This window comes from Arachis ipaensis, chromosome B1 (assembly GCF_059453495.1).
Source record: "Arachis ipaensis isolate K30076 ecotype BB chromosome B1, ASM5945349v1, whole genome shotgun sequence".
In the NCBI taxonomy this organism is placed as follows: domain Eukaryota; kingdom Viridiplantae; phylum Streptophyta; class Magnoliopsida; order Fabales; family Fabaceae; genus Arachis; species Arachis ipaensis.
In genome coordinates, this window is record NC_142436.1 from 152,238,539 (window position 1) to 152,252,178 (window position 13,640).

At 35.1% G+C, this 13,640-nt stretch overlaps 3 protein-coding genes across 9 annotated transcripts; 2 read left to right on the plus strand and 1 right to left on the minus strand.

Annotated features, from left to right (window-relative positions):
- The first annotated feature begins 115 nt into the window (after window positions 1–115).
- On the plus strand, window positions 116–3,524 carry LOC107643340 (protein phosphatase 2C 50). Of its 3 annotated transcripts, XM_016346967.3 has the most exons (7): window positions 190–348; window positions 826–914; window positions 1,066–1,303; window positions 1,436–2,058; window positions 2,156–2,512; window positions 2,602–2,707; window positions 2,940–3,524. In XM_016346967.3, the coding sequence occupies exons 3-7, from the start codon at window positions 1,210–1,212 to the stop codon at window positions 3,278–3,280; spliced, it is 1,521 nt and encodes a 506-aa protein (XP_016202453.1). In that variant the 5' UTR covers window positions 190–348; window positions 826–914; window positions 1,066–1,209; the 3' UTR covers window positions 3,281–3,524. The 3 variants fall into 3 exon arrangements, with proteins under 3 accessions (XP_016202439.1, XP_016202448.1, XP_016202453.1); XM_016346953.3 differs by having other exon boundaries at window positions 116–348; window positions 1,066–2,058; XM_016346962.3 differs by lacking the exon at window positions 826–914 and having other exon boundaries at window positions 123–348; window positions 1,066–2,058.
- Window positions 3,525–3,872: 348 nt separating this feature from the next.
- Window positions 3,873–7,694, minus strand: MKK2 (MAP kinase kinase 2). Of its 2 annotated transcripts, XM_016346986.3 has the most exons (10): window positions 7,566–7,694; window positions 7,232–7,376; window positions 7,040–7,124; window positions 6,203–6,343; window positions 5,427–5,651; window positions 5,151–5,333; window positions 4,826–5,055; window positions 4,544–4,589; window positions 4,368–4,463; window positions 3,873–4,087 (listed from the first exon to the last, which is right to left on the minus strand). In XM_016346986.3, the coding sequence occupies exons 2-9, from the start codon at window positions 7,309–7,311 to the stop codon at window positions 4,374–4,376; spliced, it is 1,080 nt and encodes a 359-aa protein (XP_016202472.1). In that variant the 5' UTR covers window positions 7,312–7,376; window positions 7,566–7,694; the 3' UTR covers window positions 3,873–4,087; window positions 4,368–4,373. The 2 variants fall into 2 exon arrangements, with proteins under 2 accessions (XP_016202472.1, XP_016202464.1); XM_016346978.3 differs by lacking the exon at window positions 7,566–7,694 and having other exon boundaries at window positions 7,232–7,447.
- Window positions 7,695–11,137: 3,443 nt separating this feature from the next.
- LOC107643372 (putative pentatricopeptide repeat-containing protein At3g49142) lies at window positions 11,138–13,640 on the plus strand. Of its 4 annotated transcripts, XM_021107458.2 has the most exons (3): window positions 11,138–11,824; window positions 11,902–12,142; window positions 12,779–13,640. In XM_021107458.2, the coding sequence occupies exons 1-3, from the start codon at window positions 11,768–11,770 to the stop codon at window positions 13,459–13,461; spliced, it is 981 nt and encodes a 326-aa protein (XP_020963117.1). In that variant the 5' UTR covers window positions 11,138–11,767; the 3' UTR covers window positions 13,462–13,640. The 4 variants fall into 4 exon arrangements, with proteins under 4 accessions (XP_020963117.1, XP_088358439.1, XP_088358438.1 ...); XM_088502313.1 differs by having other exon boundaries at window positions 11,140–11,824; window positions 11,902–13,640; XM_088502314.1 differs by having other exon boundaries at window positions 11,313–12,142.

Consider the following 13,640-nt stretch of genomic DNA (forward strand, 5'->3'; position numbering starts at 1 on the left):
GCTTTTACTTTTTCATTCTAAAGGATTTTGAAAATTTCCAACATAAGGAAAAATAAATAAGGAATAAAAGAGACACGTGTTGCGTATTAAATTATTTATGTTACTAAATTTATTTATTTTCCAAAGCTGAAACTCCTTTCTTTTTCTTATCAGAAAGAATAAAAAACTCCTGAAGGAAATAAATACTTTGTGCTTTCATTTCATTTTCCTAACTTAATTACTAAATAACCAATAACAACAACAATAATAACAATCAATAACTGCATATACTTGAGGCTTTCTGTTCTGTTTCCTCCTCCTTCATTCCCTTCCTTGGCTTTACATGCACTATCTTTCATTTTTGAGAAGGTAAGCAAAACAATTCAGATTACTATATGTTATGCCCTTTAACTGTTTGTTTTTATTCCTTAGAGATAAATCTAAGAGCACTAAGGAATGAAATCTAGGAATAGTTCATGATAGATATAACGAAGGGACCTAGTGGGATTGGAGTTGTTGACATGACCAATATTTGCAATCAATATGCTTTTGAGGGGTTGAGGTGGTCTTGTTGTAGTTGACACATGAAAGGAACATAATTGTCGATACCATGGGGAGTTATGTTCAATGGCTGATGTTGGATATCTCAGATCTAGGGAACCTCTCTCTTCTCATATTTCTGCTATTTGTTTCCTATGTTATTTCTTATTTTTATTTCCAATGACCCCATTTCCTTTGTTCCTGTTTTTGTTTGAGAGAGAGAGAGAGACAAAACATTTACTGACTTTGTCAATTATATGATGATTCTGGTTCAATAAATAAAAAATTGCCTGTGTATCCTTCCAGGGATCAGAGGGCTGGTGTGGAGTTAGGAATATAAGGTTTTGGAGCACCACTTGTGCCCTCTTACATTATAGGATCAAGGCCAAAATCAGGTGAATTTCACAAAAGGATCTAGTGTGTTATTCTTGCGTCAGCTTTTCTGCTTCAATAAATATAGGCTTTTGAATGAGTCTTGTTACACTGCATTTAATTTTAGTGCCTCTAGGGAAGGTTGTTTCTAAACTTGTTGATTACTTGTCTTAGGAGCCTTATTGGTGCCTTTGATGCTGATTGAGCCATAGAAAAGAGGATTAAGGGAAAAGCAAGGGAAAAAAGTGGTTAAAGGCTTTGCATAGCTTATTGGATACTATAGAGGATAAGGCTATTGCTACAAGGCAAAGTAAACGAATGGAGGAAATATCTTCTAGTGTTGCAGTGCCATTTACAATTGGGAACTTGATTCAGAAGGAGTCAGCAGTGGCAACCCACGTGGAGATAACTGGTATAAAGCTTATGGCAAATACTGCTGCAGCTTTAATATTAAATCCTTCAGTGGAAGGTTGCCAACCATATTCTGTTGGAAGTGATAATCATTCTGATGTAAGTCTCAAACATCAAATTACGGTATCTGCAGAGATGAAGGAGAATGAAGTTGGAGCTGCCGTTGTCTCAGAAATGGTTATTGAATGTGACAGTAATTGGGTCTTGAGAGAAAGCCATAACCCACCAAGGAAGGAAGATGAATTCATGCTGGCTGTGGATTTTCGTTGTCTACATAGTTCAAGCTCCAATGACAAACGCAGCCCCTCTGGGGAGGAAGCTGCATCCTTGAAGGCCATTTATTCTGAGATAGATTCGCCAGTTATCATCGGGGTTGATGATAAAATCTATGCTGAGTATGGATTAAACAAGACACATCCAGCACTGCAGCCAGAGGAGAACACAGTTTCTGTTGCAATGGATCTTGAGAGTGAGGATCCAAGGGGATTGGATGGGTCTGATCCAAAGTTTTGTGCTGCACCTCTTGATCAGGCTAACAGAACAAGCAACCCGAATGCTTCGGAAGTGAGTAGTCGTGTTCTCTGTGGTTTTTCATCAATCTGTGGAAAAAGACCAGAGATGGAAGATGCTATAGCTGTTAAGCCTAAACTTCTTCAAGTTCCTTCAAAGATGCTAACAGATAGCCATGTGAACGATAACACAATATGCTCATTAGCCCACTTTTTCGGTGTCTATGATGGACATGGAGGCTTTCAGGTATTAGTTAAAAATCACTATCAAAATAAAATTATACAACTTTTATTGAAGTCTGACGCTAACTGGATTTTATTTTTTTGTTCTTTTTGGTTGGTAGGTTGCCAATTACTGCCGGGAACGCCTGCATTCAGCTTTGATTGAGGAGATAGAAGCTGCACAATCAAGTTTGGCAGAAACAGAACTGGGAGATTCTTTACAGGACTATTGGAAGAAAGCATTTGTAAGTTGTTTTCAGAAAGTTGATGATGAAGTTGGAGGAATTCGAGCTGGTAATGGCGGAAATAACATTGGTGGACTAGAGTCTACGATTGAACCAATTGCTCCTGAGACTGCTGGCTCCACTGCAGTGGTTGCCATATTGAATCAATCACACATAATAGTCGCAAATTGTGGGGATTCAAGAGCCGTCTTGTATCGCGGAAAAGAAGCCATTCCATTGTCTGCTGACCACAAAGTAAGGCACTTCTTTCTATTTTCACAATGTTTTTCATGAGTTAAAAATTGGAGCCATCTGATAGAGGAGGCTTTACTACATGTTTGCAGCCAAACAGGGAGGATGAGTGGGCAAGGATAGAAGCTGCAGGAGGAAGGGTCATACATTGGCAAGGGTACCGAGTTCTTGGCGTTTTGGCAATGTCAAGATCCATAGGTATGTATCTGCCTTTGGCATCTCTGCAGCATATTTATGTCAATGTAGTTGGATTTTAAGTGATGCTAGTTACTGTAAACTTTTTCTTGATAAGGGTTATGGTTTCTAGTAAAATAAATAAAATGGTACAGCCTTTGTATAGGACACTACGAAAAAGTATTTCTTTTTTGCTACAAAATATAGCATTTAGTTCCTTGCAATTAGTCTAATCATCTTAGTTCTTGTCCAATAGGTGATAGGTACTTGAAACCATGTATTATTCCAGAACCGGAAGTGAAGTTTGTGCAACGGGAGAAACATGACGAGTGCCTTATTCTAGCTAGTGATGGTTTATGGGATGTGGTGACAAATGAAGAAGCCTGTGAAGTTGCACGGAAGAGGATCCTTCTTTGGCACAAGAAGTATGGCGAGAATGCGTCAATGACCGAACAAGTTGAAGAAGGAGTTGACCCTGCAGCTCACTCTGCTGCAGAGTATCTCTCTAGACTTGCCCTCCAAAGGGGAAGCAAAGATAACATCTCTGTAATTGTGATAGACTTGAAGGCTCAAAGAAAAATTAAGAGAAAAGCATAAACAAAATACATGTTATCTAGCGTTAAGTTTTACATATGTAATATCTTCAACTACTATCCTATTGATTTTCAGTTTTTTTTTTGGCAGTATTAAGTATTAACACATTTAGCCCGCCAGTTTTTCACAGGGCTAAGTAAGTTATGTATGCTAAATTTGCATTGTACAATGATACCTTCACCTTGGATAAGTTATCTTTATGACTATCAGAGCTTTCCAAGAATAAAAAATTTGAAAAGTTTAATTATTAACTTTTCTTGATAGATGTTCAAATGATCAGAACTTAGTTCTAAACTTATGCAGCAACCACACTTTGGTTTGATTATAAGCATTTCTAAACAATTTGACAAGGTTTAACCAAATATAAAAGTCACAAACATAGCTTGAATGATCCTTCAGCCAGAAGTGCAGGTTTTAAAAGACTAAAGAATAGCTAAAACTAAAAGCATTCTGAATTCATATCTTTAATTTTTATTTCAATTAGCACAGCCCGAGAGAACTTATGTGTATTAAAAGTTTGAGCGCCATATAATTTCAACAGTTTTGGTAAATCCTAGTGATATGATTTGTTGCAAAATCATTAGAAGGTCAAACATTTTGTTGCAAATGATCCCTAAAACTTGAATTTCAGAATTAAAATTCCTCATGAACAGCCAACTGTTGCAATTTCTTGGCCCTTACATAAAGAGCTTTTCAACAAACTCTTGAAATTCAATCACTCAATAATAAAATACAGAATTTTTAGACATGACTCAGGAACTGCCTCTGAATTTGAATCATCTGCTACCACTGCTCATATGCCAAGCAAGCCTACAAAATAAATAAATACATTAATATATAATGAAATATCAGTATCTTAAATCCCATCATTTGTAGTTCATGAAACTATATCTGAAAAAGGATTATATTGCCTTAAAAAAAACTGTTTCAGCCTCCTGGGCAACCTAGGACATGCTTTCATAAAAACGGATCCTTCTAATTGAAGATAAGGGCTCGAAAACATAACCATGTATATATTTACCAATTCAACAAATATAGAAGGAAAAAAAAATCTCTTCTGCTTATAATTAAGTCCAGGATTAGTGCATACCAAATTTTATAAGGTTGCGAGTGGAGATCCTGCGTTGGAGAAGTATGCTCCAAGATCTATATGCAAGTCATCGTACATGCTGACAAAAGGATGTCCCTGGAGTTTCAATCAGATATATTGTGTCAGGAAGATGATTGTGTGCATGGTAAAAGCTAAGAATCAAGATTTAGTCCTACCATAAGTTCCTGAGCTGTTAGTCTATCCTTCGGGTCTTTCTGTAAGCTAAACGAAGAGGAGATCGAAAAGGAAGATTAGAAGTCTCGTAAGAATCACACAATGACGAGAAATTTAAGAAAAAACTTTTACTATTGTTATTCATTTATAGACATTCTACAAAATTATAGGCTCCTCAAGCATCCAAGCTAATTTCATTACGACTTCTAAGAAAACACTAGTGTTATTTAATGTCTTATTTTATTCTCTTTTGGCATGTTACTTAAGTCAAAAGTATCACATACCATGCTGATATAAATGAGCAAAATTCTGCAGAAAAGTGTTCTGATGGAGCAGTAGGAGGAGGTTTATCTACAATGGTTTCAATAAGTTCGAAAATACTCTCCCATGTCTCACTTTGATCTGGTGGTGTGTATGGAAACCTCCCCATAGCACACTCGAGCAATATTAATCCCAAGCTCCATATATCACTTTTGTAGTTATAGCCACGCTGGCTACCGTTGATCCTCTCTGGCTGTAAAATTGGTAGAGCGGATGTTAAGTTCCATGCAACAGTTTACAACTTGGTGATCAGAGAAAAATGACAAATATATTGCATATAATACTTACAGACATATAGTTGAATGTGCCGATGAAAGTATTTGCTTGACCGGATGTACTTTCCATAATTGCACTCACACCAAAATCAGTAATCTTTACTTCACCTCTATGATTTATCAACAAATTAGAAGGTTTCAAGTCTCTGTGGATGATATGTTTTTCATGGTGAAGATACATTAATCCCTTTAGCACCTACATAAAAAATAAAAGAAATGGACGCAGATTCGGGATTCAGAGAAAAGAATTTTGGGTGAAAAACTGAGGTATAGTTTCTGGCTTCCTCACCTGTTTACAGATGGCTGCAAGATTAGCTTCTGGAATTGTTTTGACTTTCTTCAGAAGATCCGCTAAGGACCCTCCATCCATGTACTCTAAGATGATTGATATAACACCATTGGCATAGAATGACTGGTAGCAGACAACAACATAAGGACATTGTGCTGATTGATTAATTTTCAGCTCTTGTGCTATCTGCTTTCGCATAGACTCCTCGATATTCATTTGAATTTCCTGTATTGAGAAGAAATCATGCACAAGTGATAATAGACCACAGTGGATAACAGCATTAAGGAAGAAGTTAGTTCATCAGTTCAATTACTTTGTAAAAATTATTATATAGAAGCAGCAGCATTTCAAGCTACTAAACTAGATTGCTAACTTACAAGCATGCAGAGAACCGACTGAAATTTAAAAAATACTAAAAAGCAAATAGGGAAACCATTACATGAGATATGCTACCCCATCACTTGCCCTATTTCATGTCCCAGAATATCAAATCCAAATCAATGGTTTAACTAACTACTTGAATGAAATTGAGTTACCCATGATGAAATTAAATCATCGTACTCTAAAGAAAAGAACATTTTCTGAAATTTAACATAGCATGTCCCCTAAAGTGGCATGGAAATTGAATGAAGATAGCAAGTTTTGAATGCCAGTGTTCAGCGAAATCAACATGTTGGAGATGGGAAGATGATATGTTATACGCTAGACATTGCCAATACAAAAAGATAAACCAATTAGGTGAAAGAAAAAAAGTTAGCAGTATGCATCGAGTATACCTTTAATGCAAAAAACTGATTAGTCCATTTATGTTGCACCAACTGCACAACCCCTCCAGTTCCTTTTCCAACCACTTTGATTGTGTCTATATCTGCCAAACTTAGCTGGTTGTCTATCGGCATGATCGGGTTTGGAGGTGGCTGATAATATGACATATTACGGCCATATATTAACATAGAGTGGGAGAAATCAGCCAGCATATGTCTCGTGCCAAAAATATGAAAAGACAAAACAAGAGTGCAGGAATCCAATCTTTAAACCATGCCCTCATTATATTAAAAAGCATAATTCTGGGAGTTAGATTTCATTATAACTACATGTGTGGAGTTTAACATGAACAAGTTTGAACTGAGACACTCAAAAAGTTTAAATGGAATTGAAATGAAGGTCAAGAACAAGTTTATTTCGTGATGGTGAATTGAGTGACTTCAGCTGAGCAAAATGCATAATTTTATGCAGCTTGAGTCTCCATTTAAAGAGAAAGCAATCAAGAGGAGAAATTATAACAGAAATTAAATTATGTAACAATATCTGCTTCAGTTCAAAACAGTAGCAAAAGCTAAGAAATATGCTCCATTTGGGTTTGGAAGCCTAGAAACAAGGAACTTAATAGAAAATTTAGGAATCCCTTCACATCACAGAAGGCAATTCATAGATCCAATATATGAAATGCAACAGAATAGTTGGACAAACAACTAACCAATCCAATTGGATATTATATTCAAGGAAAAAAACCACGCACACACATACACACAAACACAACAGGTGCAAAGATAAGAACATATAGACACAAAAAATAAAAAAGGGAAAAGATTTGAGATAGAGAAATAAGTTACAGGCTCCACTTCACTCTGAGAAACAATTCTAACTCCATCCCTGTTGACAAGCAGATCCCCATCTTTAAAGGTTCCACTTTCAGTCCTGCAATTTTCACATCCCATAATACAAACAAATCCCAGTTAGTCAAAAACACAAACACATAACAATCACATTCAATTACATAAGCAGAGAGAGAGAGAGAGACTCACAGGAACTTGGAAAAAGAAGCTTGATCAGATGAAGCAGGGACAGAGAGCTTGAGACTGGGGCCCAGAAGTCCTTTCCTCATAGTGATGATGATTATGGCACTCTCTGATGATGGAGATAACTCACTACCTCTTTCAGAGTTTCTCACTTGGTTTTTAAAGGAAGAAAAGAAATAAACTTTAATAGTGAAAGACTCTATATAAATAGTAACAGCTAAAAAAACATTTTATATGCTAAAATTTTGGTTAAAAATGAGAGCTTTGTTGGGGAATTGAGGTACTAGAAAAAATTAAATTTGTGAAAATGATGTGATTGGTTGAGTGAGAGAGCAGTCACCATTGACGAGCAACTGGGGTGGGAGATGGAAAAGAAGCAGCTTTGAAGATGGAGACTGTTTGTTGACTTTTCATCATTTTTTGTTTGTTCTCTTTCTCCGTTTCTTAATTCTTGTCACACCTCCAAAATCTTAAAGAGTTTAATTTTAATGCATAGTATAAATTATTTTATGCAGTTCATGTAATTACATTTTTTAGATAATTATTTACGTAGTCAATGTAAAAAGATAGTTATTTTTAGTGATATGGCGTTACGTAATTAAATACAAGTATAAAATTATTTTATGTTAATAATGTAACTTTTTAATTTGAATATAGAAGTAAAAGTGGTGTTGGACTCGGATATGGGGAATATAGGTGCTTCACAGCCATGTGGTGTCAGTGGAACAGAACTTGATCCGATTTGCGTTTGATATTCCATTTCATAAAAAATTTGACAACAACAAACAACTCGGAGGGTCCGTTTTCTAGCTTCCAAAATTCATATTTGCTCAACCACAAGTCGGACCAAGCGATTTCTTAAGCAAAATTTTAAAATCAAACAACTCGTATGGTCCAATTTGTGTACTATGAGTTTTTTCAATTTTTTAACACAAATTGGACAATTAGAAGAAAATTCATATTCTTCTTAGTAGTATTTTATGCTATTAATTGAAAATTGGATAAGAATTTAAGAAGAAATAAAACATAAAACTTTTTTATACCTGGAAAATGGTTGTTACTAGGTGCACCTTGTGTTTATAACTACTGCTTAATTATTGTGTTATATTTAGTATATGTGAGTGTACAAATGTATCCACTAATATAGTAATGGAATCTAATAATAAATTAACAACTGAAACGGTTTTTACTTTTAAGGTTTTTTGCCGTCTCTTTTTAAGATGCTTTCTTCATACATTTTTAAACTCTTAAATATAATACTAAGTTGCTAAGCTAAGATATAGAATAAAAGTTTAAGCAGTTAAATATAGTCAAATTGAGCTATGTATATATTAAATTTGTAGAAGTATTGATATTTTCAACATAAATAGAACTATAGTTTTAAGTTTCAAATGATGAATATTCAATGTATGTCGTGTTGTTACTAATTAACTAATAACCTAATGTCATTGTGTGGTGACTATGAATATAAATCCAAAGGGGCTAAGAATTGTACTTGTTGTTTGACATTGTGTTTTTTGACGCCCCAAATAAATGGAACACAGTTCACACTTGTTCATCAATCTGACTAGTTATTACTTATTACAAACAAGTTGTTTTTTCTTCTTTCTTTTTGCGGCCATTGGGAACTTAGTTTCGTGTTTAAATTCACGAGTAACACATGGAAACTAGACTTGTCAGAGTTGGAAAAATTATGAAAAGAAAATATTAAATGATTAATATCTTTTTATATTTACCTTATCTTTAAGCTACTATCAATCAACTCTACAATTTTTTTTTTTTTTTTTTGGTTTAAAAGAAAAGAGGTAGTAAATCGCTGCCGAATAAATGAAGAGAAAGATCTTTTGAAGGAAGGCACATAGAAACACGTGGTTGGAAAATGATGAGAAGGAGCCACGACCATCGAATTATTCTTCCAAAGACTTTCTTTGTGTTGCAATATAGTAGCAATATTTTTGTTTAATATTCCGTGGATATCTAATCCGGCCCAATTTATTCGAGTAAGGAGGATTATTTGATCTGTTGTGAATAAGATAGATATTAGTCTAGATATTTATGAGTAGAATAGAGTATAAATTTAAAGTGTATTCTATCTTATTTGTACTACATATATAACACATATGTTATAAAAATTAAGTATATAATAAAAGAAGTGAGAGTTATTTTAATAATTTAGTAATTTAGAATATTTGTATATTTATAAAAATTAGGTATATAATGAACAACTACTAAATTAGATACAAAAATTAGGTATATAATGAGTAACCACTAAATTAGATATAAAAATTAGGTATATAATGAGCACTAAATTAATTAATTACTTTAGTAATTTAGAATATTTGTATATTTATAAAATTAACATAAAATAAAATAAAAATTATATATATTATTCATCATTCAAAAATTCTAAGATCAAAATAGGTGGTCAAATCTTCTTTGGCATTGGTCAAGACATAAACAATCACATTTATGTGATTGCTTATGTAATTGTGTCCATCGAAAATACGGAGAATTTGCGATAGTTTCTGGAATTGTTGCATCAAGACTTAGGTGATTACTGATTACAAATAACATAGTTAGTGTTTTATTTCAGACATGCAAAAGGTATTCTTATTGTTTATTGCTAGATATCTTAATTAATGATAGTAATCAAAGATTATGAGATATAACTGATGATTAGTGAATTTTTTTACTGTTGTTTATTGTTAAATATCTTAGAATATTGTTGTTTATTGTTATATATGTGTGATAAATAATAAATCTATTTACTGCTATTTAAAACAATTGAGTAGTTGTTGTATAAACTGTATGCTGCATAGTTGATGGTTGCTATATACGGTAGTATCTGTTTATTCTGTCAAAAGGCCAATGTGATGTCACTTACACAACTTTAGGAACCAGTCTGAGTTTATTATTATAATATGAGGGACCTTTTTGAGGCTCGATTATAGACTTTTGTTATTTTGTATTGACTTTTTGGTTATGCAGGGACTTATCCATGCAGTTCAGGATGTATTCCTAAATGTCCATCACAAATTCTGTGTTTGGTATTTATGAAGGAACTTTAACAAACGGTGAAAGGATAATCAGCTTAGAGGGTTGCTTTGGAAGTGTGTAAGGTCTACAATTCAAAAAGAGTTCGTTGAAGAAATAAAAAAATTAGAAAAGCTAAATAAAGATATACAAACTTATTTCTATAAATAGCTAAAAAACTCATGAAAGAGGACATTCTTTAATAGTGCACCTAAAATAGACAACATCTAAAATAATATCTGTAAAATTTTTAATTCACTAAAAATATATTTATTTATTTATATCTCTAGTTAATATGTTAAAGTATTATTACTAAATTGCTTAAAACTAGAAGACTACTTAGCTAACTATTACACAATATTTAATCTTAGATATTATATCACGAATTCACACACTATATATTCACATACCCAATTTTTTTAAGGATTCTTATCCACTACTAACATTTTTAAGGTTCTTATCCACCACTTGGCATTGCCAAAGTTTGTATTTGGTAATTTGGGTACAACGTATAAAAAAGCATGTTAATATGTTATGGCCTAAATTGCATGAGTATTTCTTTTATTTGGTTGTTCACGATATCTTCCAATTCGACCGACAAAAAACTAATCTGTTGTGAATCTGATTTTTTTTTTTTATTAATGGTCCTTGTGTATCTTTTTTTTTTTTTTGTTTTGGTTGATAAAAATACCATAAAGACTAAAAAAGATTAACGTTTTTGGGTTTTGGTCATGGAAAAGATAAAAGTTTTAAAAATCTTTTCTGAATATGGGCTTAAGTTATTGTTCAAGCCCAGATAGGCACAGCTCAAGCCCAAATCAAAGTTGCCCAGTACCCACCCCTAAAGCCTCAACGTCACTCTTCTCTGGTCTCTTTCTCGCCACTCTCTCTCCCTCAAGCTCTCTCACCGTCTCACGTCACTCTGGTCTCCGGTGTCTCACTTCTCTCTCGGTCTGGCACTCACCGTTTTGGACTCAGCCACTCGTCGCGCTCTGTGTCCTCACAGTCTCAAGCGCAGTCGCCGCCTTCCTGCGCTCGCTTCGCCGGCGGCAGAACCAAACGGAACCAGCTTCCTCACCGTCACCGTTTCGCAACCAACTAGCGTGTGTTCCTTGGATTGTATTGGTTTCTGGTGCTAATGAAGCTCCAAGTGGGTACAGTGCCATGCAATCCAACATAGACAAAATAACATTTTCAAATTCATGAAACCTCTTCATTTTTTCAAGTTAAAAGCCTTCGTTTCTTCAAAAATAAAAACTTTGTCATCCCCACAAACCCGCTTCTTTTATGAGGAACTTCTGGGCAAAGCATTAGACCAATACCCAGATATAAAAACCTTGAAAAGTGTCCACTCCAAGATTTATTACCTCAGTTTTCATGACAACCCATCTATAGGAATCAAGCTCATGCGAGCATATGCTGCTTGTGGTGAACCCTTGTTTGCACGGAAGGTGTTTGACGAAATTCCTGAGAGAAATGTTGTGTTCTATAATGTCATGATTAGAAGTTATGTCAATAACCATTGGTTTGATGATGCATTGCATGTTTTCAAGGCCATGGTTAATGGTGGGTTTAGTCCAGATCATTATACTTACCCTTGTGTTCTGAAGGCTTGCTCTGATAATTTGAGCTTTGGGTTGCAGCTGCATGGAGCTCTGCTGAAGGTTCGGCTTGATTCAAATGTGTTCGTTGGGAATGGTCTCATTGCAATGTATGGGAAATGTGGTTGCTTGCTCGAGGCAAGGCGTGCTCTAGATGAAGTGCCAAGCAGGGATGTTGTATCGTGGAACTCAATGGTTGCAGGATATGCGCAGAATATGCAGTTTGATGATGCATTGGAGGTTTGCCGGGAAATGGAGGCTTTGAAACAAAAACCAGATGCAGGTACATTGGCTAGTCTCATGCCAGCTGTAAGTAACACATCATCTAATAATGTTTTGTATGTTAGGGATATGTTTATGAATTTAGACAAGAAGAGTTTGGTTTCATGGAATGTGATGATAGCCACGTATATGAAAAATTCTATGCCTAGCAAAGCTGTAGAGTTGTATTTAGAAATGGAGAAAACTGGGGTAGAACCTGATGCAATCACTTGCGCTAGTGTTCTTCCAGCTTGTGGGGATCTCTCGGCTTTATTGTTAGGAAGGAGGATTCATGAATATGTTGATTGGAAGAAATTGTGTCCAAATTTGCTATTGGAAAATGCATTAATAGACATGTATGCTAGGTGTGGATGTTTAGATGATGCAAGAAAAGTATTTGATAGGATGAAACTTCGCGATGTTGCTTCATGGACTTCATTGATATCTGCCTATGCTATGGCTGGACAAGGTTGTAATGCTGTGGAACTCTTTACAGAAATGCAAAATTCTGGTCTGAGCCCAGATTCAATTGCCTTCGTCGCAATTCTCTCGGCATGTAGCCATTCAGGATTACTAGATGAAGGGAAAATCTATTTTAAACAGATGACAGAGAAATATAACTTAACACCAAGAATTGAACACTTTGCTTGTTATGTAGATCTTTTAGGGCGTGCCGGTCAAGTAGATGAAGCTTACAATTTCATCAAGCAGATGCCGGTGGAGCCCAATGAAAGGGTGTGGGGTGCGCTGCTTAGTTCTTGTCGTGTGTACTCCAACATGGACATTGGGCTTTTAGCAGCTGACAACCTACTTCAGTTGGCTCCTGAGCAATCAGGTTACTATGTCTTGCTATCCAATATTTATGCAAAGGCCGGAAGATGGAAAGAAGTTACTGCTGTTCGATCATTAATGAAGAGAAGGAGAATTCGAAAAACACCTGGAATCAGCAATGTTGAGCTGAACAATCAGGTTCATACTTTTCTCGCAGGTGACACGTTGCATCCACAATCAAAGGAGATCTATGAAGAGCTTGGTGTGCTAGTGGGGAAGATGAAAGAGTTAGGTTATGTCCCTGAAACCGATTCTGCTCTTCATGATGTGGAGGAGGAGGACAAGGAATGCCATCTTGCTGTCCACAGCGAAAAGTTAGCCATTGTGTTTGCTCTGCTGAATACTCAAAATTCTCCAATCAGAATCACAAAAAATCTTCGTGTTTGCGGAGATTGTCATATTGCTGCAAAGCTTATCTCCAAGATTGCTGGACGGGAAATTGTCGTTAGGGACACCAATCGGTTCCACCATTTTAAGGATGGTATATGCTCTTGTGGAGATTATTGGTGAGTTCCCAGTGAAAGTATAACTGTATCCTACAACATTACAATAATTTTGAAATATAATCTGTATATGATGGCAGAGAATTTATTTATTTTTAACATTTTTTCTTTACAAATATACTCAATTTTTATTGAATATTTTTTGTTCCAACTATGATATTTAATTTACTAAGCGATTTAATTCAA

Excerpts from the sequence above, each read along its gene's own strand:
- LOC107643340 (XM_016346953.3), top strand. The coding sequence starts at position 1,210 with ATGGAGGAAATATCTTCTAGTGTTGCAGTGCCATTTACAATTGGGAAC. Across the intron at positions 2,059-2,155 it reads ATGGACATGGAGGCTTTCAG|GTTGCCAATTACTGCCGGGA; the intron begins GTATTAGTTAAA and ends TTTGGTTGGTAG. Across the intron at positions 2,513-2,601 it reads CATTGTCTGCTGACCACAAA|CCAAACAGGGAGGATGAGTG; the intron begins GTAAGGCACTTC and ends ACATGTTTGCAG.
- MKK2 (XM_016346986.3), bottom strand. The coding sequence starts at position 7,311 with ATGAGGAAAGGACTTCTGGGCCCCAGTCTCAAGCTCTCTGTCCCTGCT. Across the intron at positions 6,344-7,039 it reads CTCAGAGTGAAGTGGAGCCT|CCACCTCCAAACCCGATCAT; the intron begins GTAACTTATTTC and ends TCATATTATCAG. Across the intron at positions 5,056-5,150 it reads GCACATTCAACTATATGTCT|CCAGAGAGGATCAACGGTAG; the intron begins GTAAGTATTATA and ends CCAATTTTACAG.
- LOC107643372 (XM_088502312.1), top strand. The coding sequence starts at position 11,461 with ATGAAACCTCTTCATTTTTTCAAGTTAAAAGCCTTCGTTTCTTCAAAA.